The sequence below is a fragment of the Psittacula echo genome, assembly GCF_963264785.1.
Source record: "Psittacula echo genome assembly, chromosome: 5".
Lineage (NCBI taxonomy): Eukaryota > Metazoa > Chordata > Aves > Psittaciformes > Psittacidae > Psittacula > Psittacula echo.
Window position 1 is genome coordinate 89396317 of NC_137739.1, and position 22148 is coordinate 89418464.

At 48.8% G+C, this 22148-nt stretch overlaps 1 protein-coding gene across 5 annotated transcripts in view; it reads right to left on the reverse strand.

Moving 5' to 3' along the window:
* PLCB2 (phospholipase C beta 2) overlaps positions 1–19751 on the reverse strand; it is a 43768-nt gene extending 24017 nt beyond the window's left edge. For 4 of the 5 annotated variants that reach the window (XR_013956802.1, XR_013956803.1, XR_013956804.1 and 1 more), the window contains exons 1-6: positions 19653–19751; positions 15760–15837; positions 13380–13448; positions 3031–3171; positions 2203–2282; positions 1541–1594 (exon numbers count right to left, since the gene is read on the reverse strand). Coding sequence is in view for 2 of the 5 variants with exons in the window: in XM_080617559.1 (XP_080473685.1) it covers positions 1541–1594; positions 2203–2282; positions 3031–3171; positions 13380–13448; positions 15760–15837; positions 19653–19736 (506 nt within the window). In the remaining 3 variants the exon portion in view is untranslated. Of the gene's footprint in view, positions 1–1540; positions 1595–2202; positions 2283–3030; positions 3172–3780; positions 3955–4260; positions 4309–13379; positions 13449–15759; positions 15838–19652 lie in introns of those variants that run through there. The other variant, XM_080617560.1, reaches the window with a different exon arrangement.
* Between the last annotated feature and the right edge of the window lie 2397 nt (positions 19752–22148).

A 22148-nucleotide genomic window follows, 5' to 3' on the forward strand; every position in this document is an offset into this window, starting at 1 on the left:
GATTTAAATGTCTAAAGGCAGATGCTCAGTAGAATTTTCAGAGGGATTCAGACAGGGAGCTTTGAAAGCCTGACATACACCTGTACCTGGAGGAAGGGAATGGGTTTATACATCTGGCTCTTAACCTGCACTATTTAATGGTCTAATGCTTTACACAGTGCAGCATTTTACCACTCTGCAGGACAGAGAGAGCAGGGCATTGCAGAGAGGTACAGCCTGTACCAGATATTTTTTCCTAGCCTATTTCAGAAGAATAAGCTGGTTTGCCTCTGCAGTAATGCCCCCTTGCATGCATTTAAAGAGCAATTCAAAGCACTCTTCCCTAGTGTGAGTTATTAAAGCCCTATCCATTTTTAAAAGCCCTTTGATGAATACTCTGGTTTCTGCTGGTTGGTGATTTCCAAAGCAAACAACAAAAAATGTGTTGTTGAGTAAGGCTCAACGAGCCAGGAGCCCATTGAGCCAGCACAGGCTTCATCTAGACCCATTATGCAGTATAACACACAGTAGGGAGTGTATTTATTACAGGTGATTAGTGCTTGCCTCTTACGATGCTATAACACAGCAGAAACTAGAAGCAGAGTGGTTCAAAGCTTCCCAGTGAATATCCACTATCTGCAGGGCCTTCTTTTTACAACAAGAGCTGATGTATGTGCCCAAAGGGAATTCAACATGGCATGGCAGCCTTGGTCACCCTCTGAGCTGAATCAATGTGGAGAAGACACAGCATCAGCCATGGAGTGATTTTACTAGGTGTCCTGGGTTCAGCAGTAGCAGTGGCTCTGGGTTGTCGGCTGGGCTTAAACCACGACACTGGGGAAGACTTTGAGTGGCAAAAAAGCAATTCCAGATTCATGCCATGCAGTGCAGGGGAGAAGTAACAGGCTGGTCTCTGCTTCAGCAAAGCAGCCTTGGCTTACTGATGCACAAGGCCAACCCTGGGGACAGGGAAGGGCGAATCCCCACTGTTCTGTACACGAACCAGCACTAACCCTGGCCCAGAGCTCTGCTCTCACAGGCTGTTTCCCTCTCATACACATCCAGAGTAAAGACTGAGGAATTGCACCAGTGGAGAATGGTTGTAGTGGTCACACGTGGAGAAAGAAGCCAAGCAAAAGCAAGAGACCCCTGTGTCAGGTTAGCTGAGGAGTCAGGCAAAAAGCTCTCCACATTTTCTTTATGTGAAAGGTAAAATGAGTCCTACACCTGATGCACCTTTCAATTTAGGTTGCAAATCAAGCCGTGATCAGAACTGCACCAAGGTTGGTTGGTTCTGTTGATTATTTCTTGGCAACAGCCAGGAAGTTAAAGCCAAGGCTGTTTATGGCCACAAAAGGTCTCCTTTCAAGACTCAAATTATGACCCAGGGAGGAACCTTGGTGCAGCAGAGTCCTTTCATGGCCTGAATCCAGACAGAATGATCTCTACCTCTTCGGTGCAGAAAGAGCAGGCAGCTGAAGTCACTGGGCAAGCATCCTCTCACCAGCTGCTCTGCCTTCAGTCTGACTGAACACACAATGAAACAATTATATGTACTCACTTCCTGACAGGAATCTTCCCCTCTGCATTAAGCTGCATCTTCAGCTTCACCAGGCTGGGAAAAAAGAAAGAGAACATGAAAATGCACTTGTATAATCTCAGATCTCCTATTAAGTAAGGAGAAAGAAAAAACATGCCGTCTGGAAAACAAGCTTAACAGTTAACAGAATCAGGGTCCTACAGACCATCAGCTCATCAGACAGAACCTGTTCCTGTTTCTTGGAAAGGAGAAACAGGCAAATTGTAAGAGCTTAGATATCAGAAAGATTCCTCTGAAACATAAGATACAGATATGAGATAATGGTATCTCCTATTATTTAGCATTCCTCAATGATTCCAGACTGCCAACCAAACAGTATTAGCACAGAGAGGCAGCACTCTGTTGGGGTGAGCTCTCTGACTGTGGAGGGAGACACGTCTCAGGCACAGCAGTTCAGTTTGTCCCATCCCATGTGTGTGTTTGGCTCGAGCAGTCCTGTGCCAGCCAGATGTCCTGCAGCACATGAGCCAACTACCAAACCCCCTGGGGCTCCTGAGCTGACACACAACTTGCTTTGGAGGCTGCCAGAGGACCTGGGTGCTAAACCCCTTTTCTTTCTAGTACAGACAGAACAGGCAGTACATGAATGTGTCAGAGAACAGCATCTGTCAGAAATCACTTACATTTTCTCTAGGAAGGTGTACCGAGAGGCGTTGTATGTGAGGGGGTTCCGAACCATGGCCATAATATCCTCAGCCCAGCTCTGCAAACACACACATACACAGGACAGAGGCAGTTGGGCATTATGGAACTGCACCAAGAAGTATACAGCAACAAACATGGAAAGGGCAAAGAACCACAGACTGGTTTGGGTTGGAAGGGAGCTTAAAGCTCCTCCAGCTCCAACCCCTGCCACGGGCAGGGACCCCTTCCACTAGAGCAGCTTGCTCCAAGCCCCTGTGTCCAACCTGGCCTTGAACACTGCCAGGGATGGGGCAGCCACAGCTTCTCTGGGCACCCTGTGCCTCAGCACCCTCATAGTAAAAACTTCCTTATATCCCCTCTAAATCTACCCTTTTCCAGTTTAAAGCCATTCCCCCTTCTCCTGTCACTATAAACCTTGGTAAAAAGGCCTGTCCTGACACTGAGAGGCTCCAGATCCCAGTAACTGTGCCCTGGGCTTGACTCTATCACGTTCCTACTGCCTATATACATTAGCAGCTAAAACTCTTCCACTGAGTCTCCTCAGCTCTGTGTTTATCCATACAAAGCACATGCAGGACAAAAATGATGGACTAAATTTCTTCTATTGGTCCTTCTCCATACAGGGCAGAAGTTTCTAGAACTGTGGAGGTACCACACCTTACTGGAACACAAACCTGCTTGTTTCATACCTTGTCAGTCACTCTGACAGGGTTCAGTTCCCTTTCCTCCCCTCTCCTCCCCTGCTCCCCACTTGATGCCCCAATCCTTACTGTTCCCAGTGCTTCCCTGTCCTCAGGACCCGTTACCTTTCCAACATTCTCCTTGTAGGACACAAAGTTATGGAAAGTGAGGTCAACCATGTCAGGGCCAGATACGATGGTCAGAGTCTTAAGCAGGAAGGTGCTGTGAGGGTAATCCAGGTTAAACACCTCCCGGAGCTTCTGGCACTGCAAAAGAAATTAAACAGATGGGGATGAAGGGAGAATGAGGCAAAACGTACCTGGAAACACCAGGATCCAGTCCAAACATTGACCCAAATCCCCAGCAAGCTTCTCAAGGGTTGCAAATTCTTTAATGCAATCTTCCTTTGCTTGGCTTTCCTGATTTTTCATCTTTATTTTGGAGCCTGCATCACCTGGAATCCTCCATGGAACAAGACATCGAGACTAACAGCACTGCATGGAAGTGCTGTTGGGGTCTGAAAATGTTCAAGTTGGAACAGACAGCAAATTCCTTCTGAAAGTTCAGCCTAAGCTTGCAGACAAGTCAAGAGGAGTATTAGAGGTGCACACACCAGAGGGGCACACTCAGGTTACTGCAAGGGCCCTTTGTCAGAACACAGGAAGAAAGTCTTTTAGATTAGTGTGATACCTTTTGCTGTAAGCTCTCTGCACCACAAGGAAGATGTTGTCTGGGGCCTGCAATGTCTACCAGCTCTAGAGCTGGGTCACTGGAGAGATGGGCTCTCTCCCTCCAAGCCACATTTCCTGCTGGCTGTCAGTTGCTATAAGTGGGTTTTTCCACAGCAATCACAGCATCCTCCAGCAGTGGCTCACCAGAGATTTGGTTGAAGTCTAAGGCTCATCCGATTAGTGGTACTTGATTTCATCACCATCAAAGTATTTCTAGAATCCCTTTGTGTGTTCCTCCATAAGGCATCGCCAAGCTGAGCTGTCCTGGAGCTGTACTGATGGTTGCTATTTAGCATGAAAAGATAAAATTCCCCCATCCTGGAATGGAGCACAGCAATTCATTATCTAAAGCACAGGCTAAATCCACATCAAAGCAAAGAGGGAGGCTGCCAGAGCACCTGCTCCTTCCCAAACTAAGGGCAGAACTCAGCATGGGGGACTGTTGGCAGCGCAGGTCAGACCCAGAAGCTGAACTGGGTCTGGAGCTGAGCTCTCCTGTCTGCACAAACCTACAGGCAGACAGAGGGGTGAGTTCCTGCCTTTGATCAGCTTTAAAACATTAGTACCACTGTAACACAGCACCCATTAACTTCAGCCCAAGAGGTTTTAGCCAAATGACTTTACCTTTGTGTTTGCTGGAGACATTTCTCTACATTTGGACTCCACACCAACAGCCCCGAATGTTCTTACCTCAGCCCCATGTCACAAACAGAGCTGCAGATGGATTTTATACGGAAGTCCACAGATTTTTCCCACTGCAGTTTTCCAATGGAGCATTTGCAATTTTGACACATCTGTAGCAAACAGGCACCTTTAGGAAGGACAGGATGGGCTGGATCCTAACTCAAGATCATCTGACTCCTGTCTCTCACTTCATGAAAACCACTCTCCTCAAGGGTTAACTGAAACATGACTAATCCAAGAGCATTTGGAGGGAGAGAAGGGGAAAGCAGTCACCTGCCCAGGGGATTTGCCTGTTTTCTAATAGGGATTTCTAAGATGGTTCATTCTTGCTTTGTGAGCAACCTTCCTTTGCAGAAGTGAGCACCATGTACCCACACCTTTCTGTGCTCATAGCAACTTCTTGATGGAGCTTGAGTTTTCGCTACAAGTGGCAAAGCATTAGGATTTCAACTTCAAACTTAACTTCATCTTGTTTGTTCAGCTTCCTTACCTCCAGTGTTGTAAATCAGACCAAGCTGAGACAATAGAGAACTTGTGGTTTATGCAGAACTCATTTCCTGTATTTGTTACAGAAGGCTCCTCCCAGCCTTTCCTTCTCTGCATGCTGGTGTCTCTTGGCTCACCATGTCCCAGAGATATGGAGATCAGAGCCTTTGCCTTTCTCTAGCTGTGCTCCACCAGCTAAACCTGATACCTGTTACCTATTGGTAACAGCCTGAGAGCTCATCACCTTCTCAGAAGCTGATGTTGCTCACCATTAGTCTTTGCATGTGCCACTTTTCAGAAGCCATGCCCTTTAACAGCATTAACTTATGATGCCTACCTTGGTGAAGCTGGGGGCTGCATGTCAGGAGAAGCAAACTGCAGAAGGGGAAGGATGCTCTTTTAGAGCCCGAGTGTGATAAGGAACAGCTGAGGGACCTGGGGGGTTCAGTCTGGAGAAGAGAAGGCTCAGGGGGACCTGATGGCTGCCTACAACTGCCTGAGAGGAGGATGGAGCCAGGAGGGGCTGGGCTCTGCTCCCAAGGAACAAGGGATGGGACAAGAGGAACCAGCCTCAAGCTGCACCAGGGCAGGTTTAGATGGAGCTGAGGAACAATTCCTGCCCCAGAGGGTGCTCAGGCATTGGAACAGGCTGCCCAGGGCAGGGCTGCAGGCACCGGCCCTGCAAGTGCTCACACCCCGTGGAGATGAGGCCTCAGTGCCATGGGTTAGTGGTGGCCTTGGCAGTGCTGGGGTAAGGGCTGGACTGGATGAGCTTGAACAGCTTTTCCAGCCTGGCTGATTGTCTGGTCTTGTCAGGGATCTAAACTGGGTCATATTTTCCCAGTGACTGATTTCCCGCCTGGCATTAAGCGAGTCACTCGCCTACTCCACACTGCCTACTCCACATGGGCATCACGTCCCTTGTGGGATAAACGCAGTGCTGATCGCATAACACTGAGTGAAGATGCTGAGAGGCAACCAAGGACTGTGTTCAAGAGCATGGAACTTGCTGCCGCATCTTGGCTCTTTCACAACCTGCACTCCTTTAGCACCTCGTGCTGCAGCTTCACTATGCAAGTACTCAGTGTCATGTTGCAGGTGGCCATAAAGGAAAGACAGGAATTGCTGTGTGAAAAGCAGGACAACCATATTAGCCATGCAAATCTGCAGGGAAAGCATGCTTAGCAAATGCAGTTAACCCCCCCAAACACACAACAACCCACCGTCAGAGCAGCTGACACGCAGCTGCAGCTTGCATTTCACTTCCCACCTTCCTCATTTCCCTAAAATCCTCATCTGTCCAAACCAGATCCACAGTCCAGAGAGAAGCAAATTCTCATGCAAAGATAAACAAAGAGCCAGGCCTAATGCAAGAGACAGAGGCAGTCCTTTCACTGCTTGCAATGGGATACAGCCAAACTAGAGCGGGGATTTGCCCAGCTCGCTGCACCCTGACAGCTTTGTATCTTCATGAAACACGGTACATGATGTGCTGCTTGTGGTAAGAGAAGACAGGATGTGACCACAAATCTTCTCTTTTGGAGAAGAAAAGGCTTGTTTGGTTGCCAGAAGGGAAAGGGAGCACTAAGATTATCCGAACGCCTTTGGCTTTGCAGGTAATGCTCATGTCCTCATTAGCAGCACTGCTCGGTGGTGGGATTCAGTAGAGAGAGGCAGGAAAACCCTAGGCAGCTGAAGCACTCTCAGCTCTCACTGCTGCCTTATCTAAAGGGACTGGAAAATGCAGCAGCACAGAGATTCACAGGCACAGAACGCCCCGCAGGCTCTGGAATCAAGCTGGGACTGAGGGAGAGATGCAGGCTCTGCATCCAGAGCTCCTTCTGTCCCTCTGGCCTGAGAGCTCACACTGCTGTGGGCAGATGGAAGAGGCAGAAAGAGGGCCCAGCTCAGAAAAAGGCTGTTATTCCTATGTGATGCTCCCCTGCTCCACTGTTTATAGACTCTTTGCAGGCCACAGGCTTCTACCTGCTTTTCTGCTGCATGCACACATATCAGTTTGCCTCCATACAGCTTCTTGTGATCACTGTTTTATTTGGAGGCCTGAACGTCAGACTTTCTTTAGCTCCATCCTGTGCTCAGGCACGTTGCTGAGTCCATGGCATAGCACTGAGATGATGCTCCAGCCCCCAAGCTGCTGCCTTCCCCCTGCAAAGCAGCAGAGCCACTGACCACCCACGCTGTGTTTAGAGTCCATGGCCCAGCCCTGGGCTCTGAGAGTGCTCTCTGCACTGTTCCTAACCACCACTCGCCCCTGCTTTATCATCTCGTTGTTATCATGACATGTGGAATACTCTGGTGTCATTTCCTCCCTTGTACACATCCAGAGTCTGCATCTCTGGCTTCGATAACAACAGAACACATGTGAAGGATGAAGCTGGTTTATGATCATGACAGTCAGAAAATACAGCTTCTGGGTGTATGAATAATTATGCTTGTGTCAAAGCCACCGCCTGCTGCAACGTCTAAACAAATCCTGAGATGAAGCCAACAGCCCAGCCTGGCCTAAACCATAGCGTATTTTGGGCTCTGTGACAGTGCTCTTGGGCTCTGGTGCATCAGAAAACCAGCAGTGGAGCAGCCATTATTGTTCATAGTTACTGAGAGGAAAACACAGGATTGTGTTGTAAATAACATCTTGATGTGCTGAGGCAGGCTGCTGAGCTACATTCAACAGCTCTTTATCTTGTCTCATTTATGTTCAAAGTTTTATCTTTATGACTCTTGACCATGTGCCCAAGTTCATTGTGCCCTGTCTCTCAAAAACATTTCCATGGAGAAGAAACACTGCAGAACACTGAGCAGCTCACAGAGTAAATAAAGCAAAGGGGGTGAGAAGGGGAAACCTGGACAGGCACAGAGGGGGTCACAGGATGAATGGAGGGCTGTGTGCATGCTTAGTGCTCATACGGGAGTCAGCAAAGGCTCAGGATATGAGCAGGAGAGGCGAGTGCTCACAGGGAGAGCACAGCAGTCCCTGACTCCAGGCAGGGTCAGTTCCAGGAATCATTTCCTACTGAGCAAACAGCACTGGCCCTCCTCATCCCCCTGTGCTGGGCTCTGGTGAGGCCGCAGCTCGTGCCCTGTGTTCAGCTCTGAGCCCCTCACTCCAAGAGAGACCTTGAGGTGCTGGAGCGGGGCCAGAGAAGGGCACCGGAGCTGGTGCAGGGCCTGGAGCTCAAATGTGATGGGGAAGGGCTGAGGGACCTGGGGGGGTGCAGGCTGGAGAAGAGAAGGCTCAGGGGGGACCTGATCGCTGCCTACAAGTGCCTGACAGGAAGATGGAGCCAGGAGGGGCTGGGCTCTGCTCCCAAGGAACAAGGGATGAGACAAGAGGAACCAGCCTCAAGCTGCACCAGGGCAGGTTTAGATGGAGCTGAGGAACAATTCCTGCCCCAGAGGGTGCTCAGGCATTGGAACAGGCTGCCCAGGGCAGGGCTGCAGGCACCGGCCCTGGGAGTGCTTAGAGGATGTGTGGATGTGGCTCTTGGAGACACGGGTTAGTGGTGGCCTTGGCAGTGCTGGGCAATGGTTGGGATGGACTCTTCATCACAGACTGCAGTGACAGGACAAGAGGTAATGGGTTAAAACTTAAACAGGGGACGTTTAGATTGGATCTAAGGAAGAAATTCTTTACTGTCAGGGTGGTGAGGCACTGGAATGGTTGTGAATGCTCCATCCCTGGCGGTGTTCAAGGCCAGGTTGGATGAGGCCTTGGGTGACATGGTTTAGTGTGAGGTATCCCTGCCCATGGCAGGGGGGTTGGAACTGGATGATCTTAAGGTCCTTTCCAACCCTAACTATTCTATGATTCTATGACTTGATGAGCTTAAAGGTCTTTTCCAACCTGGTTGATTCTATGATTCAGACGTTGCTCCTATTGCTGCCAGCCCTTAGTGACTTGTCCCTTTTTCAATGTCCCACTCTGCTGGGCATTAAAAGGCTGACTATTACGCCCTAAACACTTGCTGTTCAGGAAGGACATCCCACCACACCCTGCCTCCCAGCTCGCACAGACAATGCTGTGACAACACAGGAGTGCATAGGACAGCAGGCCTTTACAGAAGAGGCTTTTTGTGTGGGTGCTTTGGTGTTATTCTTCTTGCTGTGTACAGAGAGATTACAAAAACAAACTCCAAACCTTTTGCTTAGCAGGGGTGGGAAGGTGGTACTGAGAGCAGGTAACTCCCAGCATCCTCAGTACAACCACCCATTAACAGGGAGACCCATTTCACCTACACTGTAACCTTATCTAGGTGTTCCTGCTCTGGCAGGGGGATTGGACTAGATGATCTTTTGAGGTCCCTTCCAATCTCTAACATACTGTGATACTGTGATACACTGGTCTGAAAAGCTCTCAGCATGTTTCACCCTCTTGTAGCCAGAAAGGGCTCTGTACCTTGCAGAGGAGAGCAGCAGGGCAGATACTCTCAATAAAGCACTTCCATGCTAATTCCTTCAGCCACAATTCAGTGTGAAAAGCAGAACAAGCTCTGCCTCACAGAAACAGTGGATTTACTGTGGCATCACTTGCAAGGAAGCGGGGAGGGGGGAGGGAAGGATGTGGAGAAGGGTAAAAGGATGCACAATTTGCTATTGGTACTGTCTAAAGCTCCCAACAGCTGTGATCTTTTTATTATCTTAAGTATCACCCACTAGCCCCTTCTCCTCCATTTCTAGCCAAGGAAACAAGTAACAGCTTGTGTTCATCTCAGCAGTTATATCCCACAAGCAACCCCAGCCATTGTTTTGTGATGGGAGGCAGCACCTTTTCATTCTTCCCCCCCCCCACCTCTAACAGATCTGTGTTTGCTTCATCACCTCGGTTTTTCATATTTATACCCTTTGCAATGGCACACAAGACACAGCTGCCCTGCGTGGAGATGTGGTGATCCATGGTAACAACTTTTCCCTGCTTTCTGCATTCCTTTGAGCAAGTTCTGCTCCCAGGAAAGCCAGATGGATGCACAGGGTGAGGGCAGGAGCATCCTGGATAACTCAGCCATGTGTAAATAAGACATTGCCAGCACTACACAGCACATCTCTCCCACCATTTTGGTGCCCACATAACACCTCCCCATCATCCCAGAAGAGAATCATCGAATCCCAGCCTGGTTTGTGTTGGAAGGGACCTGAAAGCTCCTCCAGCTCCAACCCCTGCCACGGGCAGGGACCCCTTCCACTAGAGCAGCTTGCTCCAAGCCCCTGTGTCCAACCTGGCCTTGAACACTGCCAGGGATGGGGCAGCCACAGCTTCTCTGGGCACCCTGTGCCAGCGCCTCAGCACCCTCACAGGGAAGAGCTTCTGCCTAAGATCTAACCTGAACTTCCCCTGTTTCAGTCTGAACCCATCACACCCCTCGTCCTATCGCTGCAGTCCCTGATGAAGACTCCCTCTCTAGCGTGGATAGGATGATAAGGAGCCAGCTTAGTGCATTTTAGTACATGTTGTCATAGAAATGCCAGAAAACTGCCTGAAATGAAAAGGGAAATAAAACTTATTTTAAAAGGGTCTCTGTGAAATGCAGAATTCAGAAAGCACTTGGGATTTTCACAGCAGAGGCTGTCATCAAGAGCATCGCTCTGCCTGTGAAGAATGCTTAATAAATCACTTGGTGCTCAACCTTTGTCTCTCTGTACAAAATGAGCTGTAGCCAATTCCCAGGACTGTAAAATACTGTTTCTGGGCTACGGCAATGGATAGAACACAGCAGCTACCCCAGGGCAGACCATGCATCCAACCAGATGCCTGGATAAAAGTATGACAGGGCAAAGAGTGAGATACTTCCCTGGCACATTTCTGCAGCTTCCTAAACCAGAGGCATTATCTTGCCTTTAACCACCCTCAAAGGGCAATTCCTTCTTGTTCTGATGCTCTAACTCACATGTTTCTGGGACTTGTGCATCCCACAGCACAGTGACACGAGGTGTGAACCAGCAGCTCCTCCTCTGCTTGTGCTCAACCTGCCTTTGGAAAATTCCACTTGATGTGGAGCTCTCACACTGGAAGAAACTCTGAGTAACTGCTTCATGCTCACCTTCTCCATCAGCTCCTGATCTTACAGCACAGCACTCTTCCACATCCCCCTCATCTTTCAGTATTTGCCAGGCTTCAGTTCCAGCCCACTCAGATCTCTTCCCACAGTAGCCATCCCATGCTCTCCTTATTCTTGCTGTTCTTCCCTACCTGTTCCAGCACTTCTTTGTCTCATTTGACATAAGGACACTAGAGATGCACAGAAATATGGGTGCGTTCAGTCTCCACAGTGAGACTTCCTAATTATTTCCTTCTAATTCCTAACATAAAACTCACTCTTTTGAGCAAATCTTGCTCTGTTGATATTTTACCACATCCTTATGATGTTGCTTCTGAACAGCGACAGTCAACTTGGAGCCTGTTATTACACAAGGTTAGGATTGGCCTTTTTCCTGTGTGCATTGCCTGATTTTATCTGTATTAAATTGTATCACTTATTAGATGATGCAGTCAATCAGCAACTGGGGGACCAGTGAGTCCTCATTTTATTACCCCAAATAACTTGGTACTATTGGTAAACCTTGGCTGGTCTCTCCACATCTCTTGTAGGTCACCCATGAATACCCCTTGGGATGCCACAGGCCCAAGTACTGGCAGTCTGCTGGTTCTCTCTCTCAAAAGGCCTTTTCCTTCTTCTCCAGCAGTAATTTTTCCATGCCAAGTTGTCCCCTCTTACTCTGTTCTTTAAGACCCTTTGCTTATGATGGGAATCACAGGGACCACTTCCCAGTTTTACTGACAAGATTTAGAACTAACTATGGCCCACAGCCACTGCCTCCCCTCTTCTGCTTTTTGATACCTGCTGCTGCTCATCAATTTCCTCATTCTTTTCACAAACTTCTTTGTGCTTTCACTAAAAATCTCTTTTAAAAGGCCATTATAGTTTCTCCTCTGCACATGGAATGTGGTCACCCCCAAACTGTGGTTCACTCTTAAACTGGGGTTGGTCTTGTGAGTAGGGGCTCCTCACAGGAAGATGCTGTTGGAGCAGCAGTTCCTCTGTCTAGAGGCAGCTCTGACACTGTGTTTGTGCCAATACGTTTCTCCTGGAAGTCTCCAATTAATCTTCCTTAACCAATTGCTCAAATCCAGGACATTTTTCTCTGGCCTGCCCATAGCCACCAGAAGGATCTCCACCTATGGCCTCAGCACGCACTTACACCATCAAGTTATAACCCATATCAAAGCTGAATTAATTTTGTAAACAGGTTATTCCTGCAAGTTTAACACCCTGGAAAACAGTGTCTCATGTCTCTCTCTAATGCTGGCCTTTCCCTCAGTGCATTCTGCCTTGATTGCAGCACCCAGCTCTACCAGCTCCAAATGTTTTATTCTCTCAAATGAAAACCCCAAACCTTCCAAGAACGTTTCTCAAACATTATCCCCACAAACCCAATTGCAGACACAGTTTGAGGCTGTCGAACCATTTGAGTTTTCATTTCAGTGCATTTCCAAGAAGAAAAATAGTTTCTCAGAAGAAATGATGACTTCTAAGAGTTGTGTGAGCTGGGGCTGTTCTGGAACTCTCTGTGCCTTGAGCACCCACCTCATTATGGTCCTTTGAGAACCACGAGGCTCAGGGAGCTCGGAATAGACATTTGCAGAGCAGTATTAAGCAAACACTCATCCTACTTACGCAAAGAGGCTGCTTGAGTCTCTCATTGCAAAACCTTCCCCTTTTGCATTCATCACCTGTGTTACCATCCACAGCCATTATCTGTACTCCCTTGTTTCCTTTTCATGCTCCAGCTTTCCTCTGGTTTTCTCTTTGCCTTTTTGCCATACACGGAAAGGTTAAAAACAACCAAAAACAGATGCAGAAAAAAAGTCTTAACAAGGACAAATTTGCTGCAGGAAGCTTGAATTACAACTGAAAGCAAGAACAAAGCCATACTCATGTTCTTCCCTCAGTCTGCCCCCTGCAAGCAGACAATTGGAATTATTTGGACAGAAAAAGATAAAGAAACCCTGGTTTTTCTGAAACTGCATTTTCTTCCCTTTAAAGGGAAAAAATCCCTCCCCACCACACACTGTGCTGGAATCTCACTAACTACAGGTTTGTAGCTGCCTTGACTGGGTCTGGGCATCTTCATACAAGAGAGAAGCTCTGATGACTCAATGGAGAAGCATCACAAGTCTCCTGCAGGGCTTCCCAGTGTCCCGGGCCCACATCAAAGCTGGGCAGATGCAGGGCAGGGAGAGAATACAGCTGCTGCGTGCAAGAGAACTGAGCCTTTGGGCAGGCTTTTGGAAGGGGAGCTGTTGTGCACATTCTTCTCCCAAAACTCATACACCGCAGTCTGGAAGTGCCTTTCTTTTGGGTGCACAGAGGACCCCTAGGGTGCTAACAGACAAGAGTAAAGATTGCTGACCTGTACTTACATAGTTGTGAAGGCAGAAGACAGGGACCTCTGCACCTTCTTGTAACAGAAAGGCAGGTAAACTGCCTCAGCTTGTGCCAAAGGCAGCCTTGCCTTTCCCACATGAGCAAGCAGCAGAAGCGAAGCCATGCACTCACCTTGGGGATCTTGGCAAATCGCCCTACTCGAGTATCACGGATGCTGGTTAGATCCAAAATCTCCATCTCCTACAACAGAACAAGAACAAGGAAGATGAGGAAAGAAAACACAGGAAAGAAACCCACTGCAGAGTTTCCAAAAGCTGCAAAGCAAGTCTCAGTCAGCACTGTTCATTGGGGAATAGCTCTCCCACCAGAACGGTGCAGGCAGGGACGCATCAGCCACTGATATCCAACCTGGCTTATGTGAAGGTGACAGTGGCCTGCAGCACTGTCCTCTTCACAGTGAGGCCAGAGGCTTGGTGTGGATCATCATGGGAGGGAGTGCATGACATGCATGTGGGTTTATACAGGGAAACGTTATCCCAGCTACAAGTCTACACGCTCATACAACCCACTTCTGTTCTCAGTCTGTCTTTTGCCTCCAGCATTCAACCCGGAGCAGCTGAGCTGGAAGGCAGACAGGACCACTCTGTCCAGCTCACTCCCAGCAGACCTTTACCTCATTTGTTTCAAAGCAACTCCCATGGAGGACATTCCCCAGCCTTCTCCAGGCAGCCCACTCCATGTCCTCACTGCTGGCTACTTGTCATGTTTGTGTTGCTTGTTCTTTTAATATCCAACCTGAATTTCCTTCCTCTGTTACTAGTTTGCCTTCTCACCATGGATCTGGAGAACAAATTATACTTGTTGCAGCAGGCAATATTTTCCAAGATCACAATAAGGAACAATGTGGATACCATGTCTTCTGGCTGTAGCAACACTTTATTGTCAAGCAGGATGGAAGTTTTACTCCCAATCCCACTCCTTTCTGAATCCCTAGTGCAAAACAGGTCCAGTTTTTGTCTTGCTGTTCATGACAAGCAGATCTTAGAATGAGTCAGCCAAAGATTAATACAGCCACACAAACTCAACAGACAAGCTGTTGAGTATACCACATCATTCTCTGTATCAGCCCATCTCTTATCCCTGAAAAGGCTCATGCCAGCCTGCACAAGACCTTCACAAGCCTGCCCTAGCCCCCCATGTCAGGCAGCAGCTGCTCCCCACTCCTGCTGGCTCACCCTGCCTGCAGATCCCCTCAGAGGATAGAAAAGATGCCAGACACGTGCTTCTCCAAGGATGTAAAGCAGGCTGCTGCTCCAGTGCACCTCTCTAACGTGTTAAGAGTTTAGTTTAGAGGATGATCAATGGCATTGCCAGGAAGATGAGACCACTCAAGTCTGGATTTCCTCATGTGAGCTTTGCTTCCTTACCACAGCCCCTTTCCCAAGTGAAATCCCTTGTACCACCAACCCAGGGAAATATCCTACTTTTGATGGTGATAACAGCTCCTCTTGTCCCATTTTGTGCACCTCCTCCAGTGCTACCACTTCCCACTGTCTGCTGGAACCTGTACAGCAAAAATCCTACTGCCAGGAGTGATCTTGAGAGGGGAACGAGAGTGATGGAGATGGCGGAAAAGAGAATACATCTTCTAGAGGATGTGGCAGTCCCCAGCCTCATGACAATGTTCTCGCACTGGGGCACATCTCCAGCAAAGGCAGAGCTCACCAAATCACATCAGGTCTTCTGGCCAGGGTGCTGGACAGGACTAATGTCTCTGTCTCTTTATCTCCCATGCCTCTTGAGCATGTAGGTCACGAGGAGGAAGTAGAACTGAACCACAGCCCTGCTCTGGAAAGCAGAAGTAAGCCCAGCCTTCCATCTCCAGGCAGCCAGATCTTTCCGCCACCCATTGCTACTCATCAGCGAGGAACTGAATTCTCTTTCCTCTGTTTGTTGCCTCCCTCTCTCCCCAGCATCCTGTGGTTTACGCATCACCCTGCCCCGAGAGGAGCACAACTTGCTCTCCACACTTGATGCAGTCTCTGTAGCACTATGGTCACTACCCTTTCTTAAATTAAAATGTCTAAAACCCCCAAGAAATCAGTTAATTATAACATAGGCAGCATGAGGTACACATTAGCTGAAGCTGCATACATGTAATTGCATGTCTTGCCGTGATCTTTCCAACTGTACCATGGAACTGGATGGGAGAACCCTTCAGGGTACTGGGTAATAGGGATACCAACTCTTCCGCTCTCTGAAGTCCTTGGGAGCACATCTAGTGAACTTTGCAGGTACAAGATGCCAGCATGACAAGCACAGAAAGGCCACACATCTCTCTGGCATGACAGCTTAATCTTCCAGTCTTTTCTGGATATCTGAAGGCAGATAAATCTGCCATGGAACAAGCATAGGACTCCCAGCTCCTCTATAGGTGGAATGAGTGTGGCAGTCTGCTCCTGAGTGCAGAATTCAAGCACTTACAGTGCTTTAACCTTGCACAAACTTGACCTGGCTATCTGGAGACCAAGAGTGAAGCCTTAGCATTTACCTTATTCTGATAGGTCCAGTACAAGTAAAAGCCCTTTGGATCCACTCGAAGAATCACAGGGGAAGCACTTCCTGTTTCCTGACAAAAAAGGCAAACAGAAGAAAGCAAGTTAACACCTTATGTGACCTGAAGAGCCCATCATGGGATGCAAGTTCCCAGTTCAAATATAGACCCCGCTGGGTGAATCATCCTCTGGCTTATGGAAATGAACCAGATGATTTTAGTACATCTCCATGTGAGGCTATGGAAGCTGATCTCTGCTGAAACCTGAGTCTCACCCTAACACCACACATTTAGCTAAAAACTCTCTTGGAGCCTTCTGTACAATGAATTAAAAGAAAGTAGCTGTGGATGCAATTAACTGTTTCATTTGAACTGCCTTATCTCCCAAGGCACTGACTGGGTTCTACAAGCTCCAGGAGTAGCCCAGGCAAAGCAGAAATACCATTCATCAGGGGCATCTTCACACGAGTTATCTGGGCTGTCGTTACAGGGAATGACCTGAGCCAGGAAGAGTTCAAGGATGAGTCCGTCTAATACAGCAGATGAGGCTGCTTTAGGCAGTGATTCAAACTCCAAGGACCAGCTCTACACAGACTAGGAAAAGCAGCAGTTACCACACTACAGGAGCAAAATTAGACGGAATTATTCAGGTCCAGTCCTGACTCCATACAACAGGGAGGCCCTTCAGATCAGAGCTGAGGCATGTACTGCACATGAGGCAGTGCACTTCACTTCTGGATGATTGCACTGCCTCTGCATTTTCAATTAAAGCAACTTCACAGCTATTCTCAAGGCAACACCCATTCCCATCTCACATGCAAGCCTCTGTGAAGAGATGAATTAGCACGAGCTCTTTGGAGAATGAGATGAAGGATGCTTGGTGCTCTGCCTGGATCCCAGCCCATTTGCTCATTCAGTCTAGATAACTCCTCACTGTGCTTGACCTCTGGTGCAACACAAGACAGGATCATAAGGTCTGCCATCCATTTCTGGGAAGGCTTCAAATTCAATCCATGAAGCTGAAATACCCAGCTACTGAGATGAAATTAGTACTGGAATTTGGAAGTTGTATCTGTTACTTGCCCTTGAGCTCTCCAGGTTGTTACTGAACTCATACTTTGCTCCAGACTGCATACGTATTTCTCAATTTTCAGACTGAGTATTCTCCACTACAGCAAACTGTCCATGCAACAGAGCACTCTACGTTCTACTTTTACTCCCTGCTGCCTTTCTCATGCTGTACCAGGGACACTGTTGACCTGAACAGCATCATGCCCATGTTCCCAGAGCTCCTGGCTAGCTCCCTGAGCACATGGCCACAAAAGCAGAACAGGCACTGTAGTACTGCTACCAAGTATAGGGCCATGTTCTAGATTAACCTTATCTCCTGTGAAGCAGCTTTCTTGAAAGCAAGTGAGGCTGCAGTGAGGACTGGTGAGAGCTGATCAAGGTCCCCCCTCTGGAGCAGGCACATGGATGGCTGTGGGGTGCAGGTGGGCTCTCCTATGGAGAGGCTCCTGTAAAAAGGAAATAGGGAATTCTATGGAAGATGATCTGGCAGCCAAACTGGCTGCTGCTCATACTGTAGAATTCAACTCCAGGGTAGAAAGCAAACACTGTGTGGTAAAGTCATGTAATCCACAGCCTTTCAGAGACAGGAACATTTTTCTTCTACTATGAGGGCTGAGAGGCAGCACAGAGCTAAATCCACATGTAACTGCTCTGCTTAAGAGGTCAGCTACTACCCTGTGCCCTATTTGAGGTATGAAAGTGTTTCCAAGCTGGTTCTTCAGACACACTATCATGCATGTGGTAGGACTTCACCTCTTTAGTCTGCTCAGCAGCCCCAGCTTGGTGGCTGCTAAACAAAGCACAGCAGAGCTGTTCCTTACCCCGAGATGTTGGGGTAACTCCGTGGGACAGGTCAGAACAGCCCCACTGCACTCTGCTCTCAAGAGCACATTGCAAACGCTGCACGAGGTGAAGGCACTACACAAGGTGGTTTTGCTTTTCCTCAAGAAACTGTCGGGTACTGTGAAGGCTCCAGTCCAGTCCCAAACTGTACAGAGTGATGTAAGGAGCCAGTCTCATCTACCTGCATTCCTTGCCTCTCATATTGTGGATGGAGTTCAAAACTGTTACCTACAGTAACAGGGTCAGGTCAATTCAAAAAGTGAGACAAAACCCACAGGGCTGTGACCCTTAAAGAGCAGCAACCCTGCAGCCTGGAGCTCTCACACCAGCCTTTGTAGCTTGCCCTAACTGTGGAGTGGGAAAGCATGAGGAGATGGAGCAATGTGACCAGAACAGAACACTTGTGGAAAAGGCTTTCCTTATTGTTGGAGGTCAGGTCTGTAAAGGACTAAGTCATCAGAGACAACCTTTTAGGAACATTTACAAACCCATAAGCCATAGCGAAAACCCCACACAGGACTTGAGCTCCCTCAATCCCATTGTTGCAGCAGCAAATAAAACACTTGGGGCTTGGAAGCCCAAGTTAACTCACCTTGGGTTTCAAGGGAGCCTCAGTGCCGCTGGAATTCCCAGCGAAGGACTTAACAGCTTCAAGCTTTCGGGAAGGTGGTCCCCAAGGACTGGCATATAAAGTCAGCAGCAATTGTGGACAAGTTTGGCTGCTGCTGTTCTCAGAAACCAAATCCCTGTTCAAATTCAAAGCAGCCACACGTGCGCTCTCCAGGCAGTGGGAGACTAGAAAGAACGGGAAAGCTGCACTTTCCACCATGCCCTGGTGTCTTCCTGTTCCTGTACAGCCAGTGCAGTAACTGCCTGGTGATATCCCAACCTGTACCCCTCAGCATCCACCCTTTCTGCTAGCTGTATGTGACATTGCTTTATGTCTCTGGACCACCTTTGCTTACCGTGCACACAAGTGATTGACATCCCCCACACACACTGCCTTGGGACTTGAAACTCTATTCCAGCTTCACACCCACAAAAGTAGACACTAATCCCTCTTATTTCTACTGAAGGCTCCTTCTAACACATCTCAGCTGCAATACCACATCACATGTTTCCCCCAGAGCTTGGTGAATAATCATAACCTGGCATGCCCCTGCTTTATCAGCTCATGCTCTACAGCAGACAATTCACACTGCTGACAGAATGGATGGGCAGCTGCTGTCCCCTTGCTCAGGTACATGGGGATTGGGGTAAATACTCTTGCCTTCTTAGAAAGTGAGGAAGGGGCTATTACATTCTGCTGTTCCCACTTTCTGCTCCTCACAACGAAAGGCAAACACAGACTGCAGAGACAGATGAAGACACTGAGCTGGAAAGAAGCAGCTTCTTGCAGCACCCTCCGAGGCTCTGGTCCTTTGCTACTCGGCCACTGCACACTTGGTAGCTCACAGACCCGCAGCCAGCAGGCGCGGGAGGACGTGGCTTACCCTCTGTCCACTCCAACAGGGCCATAAGAGGAAGCAGCTTGGAGCCTGATTTCCTCTCTATCTGCAAAGCACGGAGGGTCCTCTCAGTAAATCCTGCCCCTCAGGCTCCTCTGGACAGGTCCAAATGTGCCATTTGCCTCTCACCCCAAAGAAGCTACCAGCAATGACACCTTCCCAAGGGCTGGGACACAGACAGGACCCTGAGGTCCTACACCAGACCCAGTGGCACACTCCATCTACTTCCACCCTCCACAGTAACAAGAGGTGCAGAAGCCACATCACCAACCCCTAACACATACACCCACTGGTTTTCCCCTCAGCTCTCCTCTTATCCAGACATCATTACTCTCAGGTACAACACTCCATGTCCCAACCCCAGCACTGAATACATGCTCCCAGCCTCCCCATAGCCCCTGACCAAAACACAGTGTCTGTCCCATCACCATACATAAAACACAGTGAAAGAAAATCTATAGTACTCACATCATCCCATTTGATGAAGCGCTCACCCTTGGACAGATACTCCTTCACCTCCGGCGGCTGCAGGACAGGGGTAAGCATTGACATCCTGCCCTGCAGATGTGCTCCTCAGCCACCAGAAGCAATAGCTGCTGCACAGTTTGCTCCTCCTTGGCCCCCTCTCCTCTATCTCTGCCTCTCACATGGCAGGGCTCTCTGCCATGGCCACTGTTGGCATCAGAAAGCAAACAGCCTCTTATATCCCAGCCAAATTTAGGAGGGGCAGGGACAGGCAGGCGAGGACCGATGAATCTGCATTGTAAATCAACAGCTCTCCAAGCAAGCGGGAGAAGCTGAGCCCAAGGTCACCTAGAGGAAAGCCTGAGAGGGGTTGGGATGCCCGTGTGGGCAGCCCTGCATGCACGCTGCTGCTCCAGAAGGGACCTGCTCCTCAGAGTTGTGCTGGTGAAGCTCACGCTCCGTAGCACTTCCGCAACTGAACTTCCTTAACTGTTGTCTTGACGAAGTGCAGACATCACCAGCCAACACTCAAACTAGTTCAGCAGATGTGCTTACAGAACAAGTCAGGCTTTGGCTACAAGCAGACTGCCCCCTTCATGCAACAGCCCAAATATCATGTGAAACAAACTCATTCTTTGCTCCCTACAGCCACTGTTTCTGGGGTCACTTGTTGCACTTCCAGTCTCAAACCTTCTTCCTTTCTCTCATGGGTTCTTCTGAATGTCAACGTGAAAAGTGAGCCAGACGGAAATCCCACAGAGAGATGAAATAAAGCATTGACAGGAGTCCCGAGGACTGCATTATCCTCCAGACTCACTTGGGTCTACTGCAGACACTATGGGAACATGGAATGAGAGAGATGAGTTAAGGTGAGAGAATGATGAAGCTGCAGGGAAGTGACAAAAGCAGAACAGAAGTTTAATGGCAAACAGGGCAAAACCAAGTCCCTGCTCTTAACCTTCGCTCAAGGGAATTACATGTGGGCAGCAGAGGAAGAAAGGAGCTCTGGTGGCAGATGTGGCTAACCAGGGGGAGAGTGGCTTGTGAAGATGACTGACATGGGCAAGGTTAATTTTAGCCAAGAAGGCAGAGGCCCACATCTAATTAGAAGCGGCAGTAACTGTGCTACCCCTGCTATAATGGGATTCCCAGCCACATGGTGGGATTTCAGCCTTGTCTCCTTATGAAGGAGACAACAAGGTGTCAAGGGGTGGCACTTGCCATTTCTCAAGAGGGACAAGACACTGTCAGAAGCAGTGCAGATTCTCCAAGAGGGGAGGACAAAGCCTCCTGCTATGCAAAGGGAGGCAGCTGCAGGGAATACTTTCCAAGAACTGGCTATCCAAGCTAAGGCTGTCAGCTCTGTTTTACTGGGGCAGTGAACTGAGGTGGCTTACCCAAGGCTGTGGTTGCTCAGGGCCAAGACTAAGGACATGGAAATCCATCATCTCTGTTCTGATAACCAAGCCACACTTGTGGTACTAAGCTCCCTTTGCATGTGTGACACGTGCTGTCAGAGCAGCCAGCTGCCAGAGCACTGGAGTATTCCAGGCCCAGCAAAGACATCATCACCAGAAACCATCACCCACACCCCACACCCCCCCTGGTAGAGATTGCTGTTATTCCCAAGCAGCAGATAACAGCATCCACCCAGATCTCAAAAGCTGAGCTGGAAGTGCTCAGGAATGTCAGCAAGAGCCCAGCATTTGGCATAAATGCCAGGGAAATGCCAGTCTCTGCAGGGCAGGTTTTGTTCTCTGTGCTCTTCTAAGGAACAAACCCTGAGGCCCAGGTACATACAGAGAAAGGCCACAGGAGCCTGCAGTGAGGAGTGGAAGTTTTCTCTGCCCTCATCTGATCCCTCTTTCAAGGCCAGAGCAGTTTCAGTGCTGCTTAGCTTTAACTTAGGGAATAGTTGTGTAAAGGATAAAGAGCATCAATCTCGCTCAGGAGTGCTGCACTCCTCCCATCCTCCATCGCACAGAAAGCACCAAAGGAAGGCCATGGAGGTCACAGTGAGAAGTGAAAGGTGGGATGAGCTTTGCCACCTGGAACTGCCAAGAGCAGACATCAGTCACAACTACTGGTTCCAGGAGCCCAAATGGAATTTACCACAGTTAATACTGCTTCATGAACTGTGTCTGCTTCCTGTCACAACCAGGGCTCCACAGACAGGCTACCTCTGTCCTGCATTCTCTCAAACCTGGCTATTCAATAGCTTTCTCTGTCTCATAGACAAACCTAGAGCAAGCATGAATCCTGCCAGAGCCCCACTCACTTGTCACTCAAAGTCAGCTTTCCCTAAGGAATAAACCAGTGAACTGAAAATAAAGCTACCATGAAAAGCAGCACCCAAGCCAGAGCTGTCCCGTGAGGCTGCACGGTGCCGCACAGCACCAACTGCCAAGATCCCTGCTTGCGTAAAGCTGGTCACAAAAGCTGAAGCTCGCTTCCTTTTGCATAACCCAACCTCCTTATCTTTCATTTCACACTCCTTGT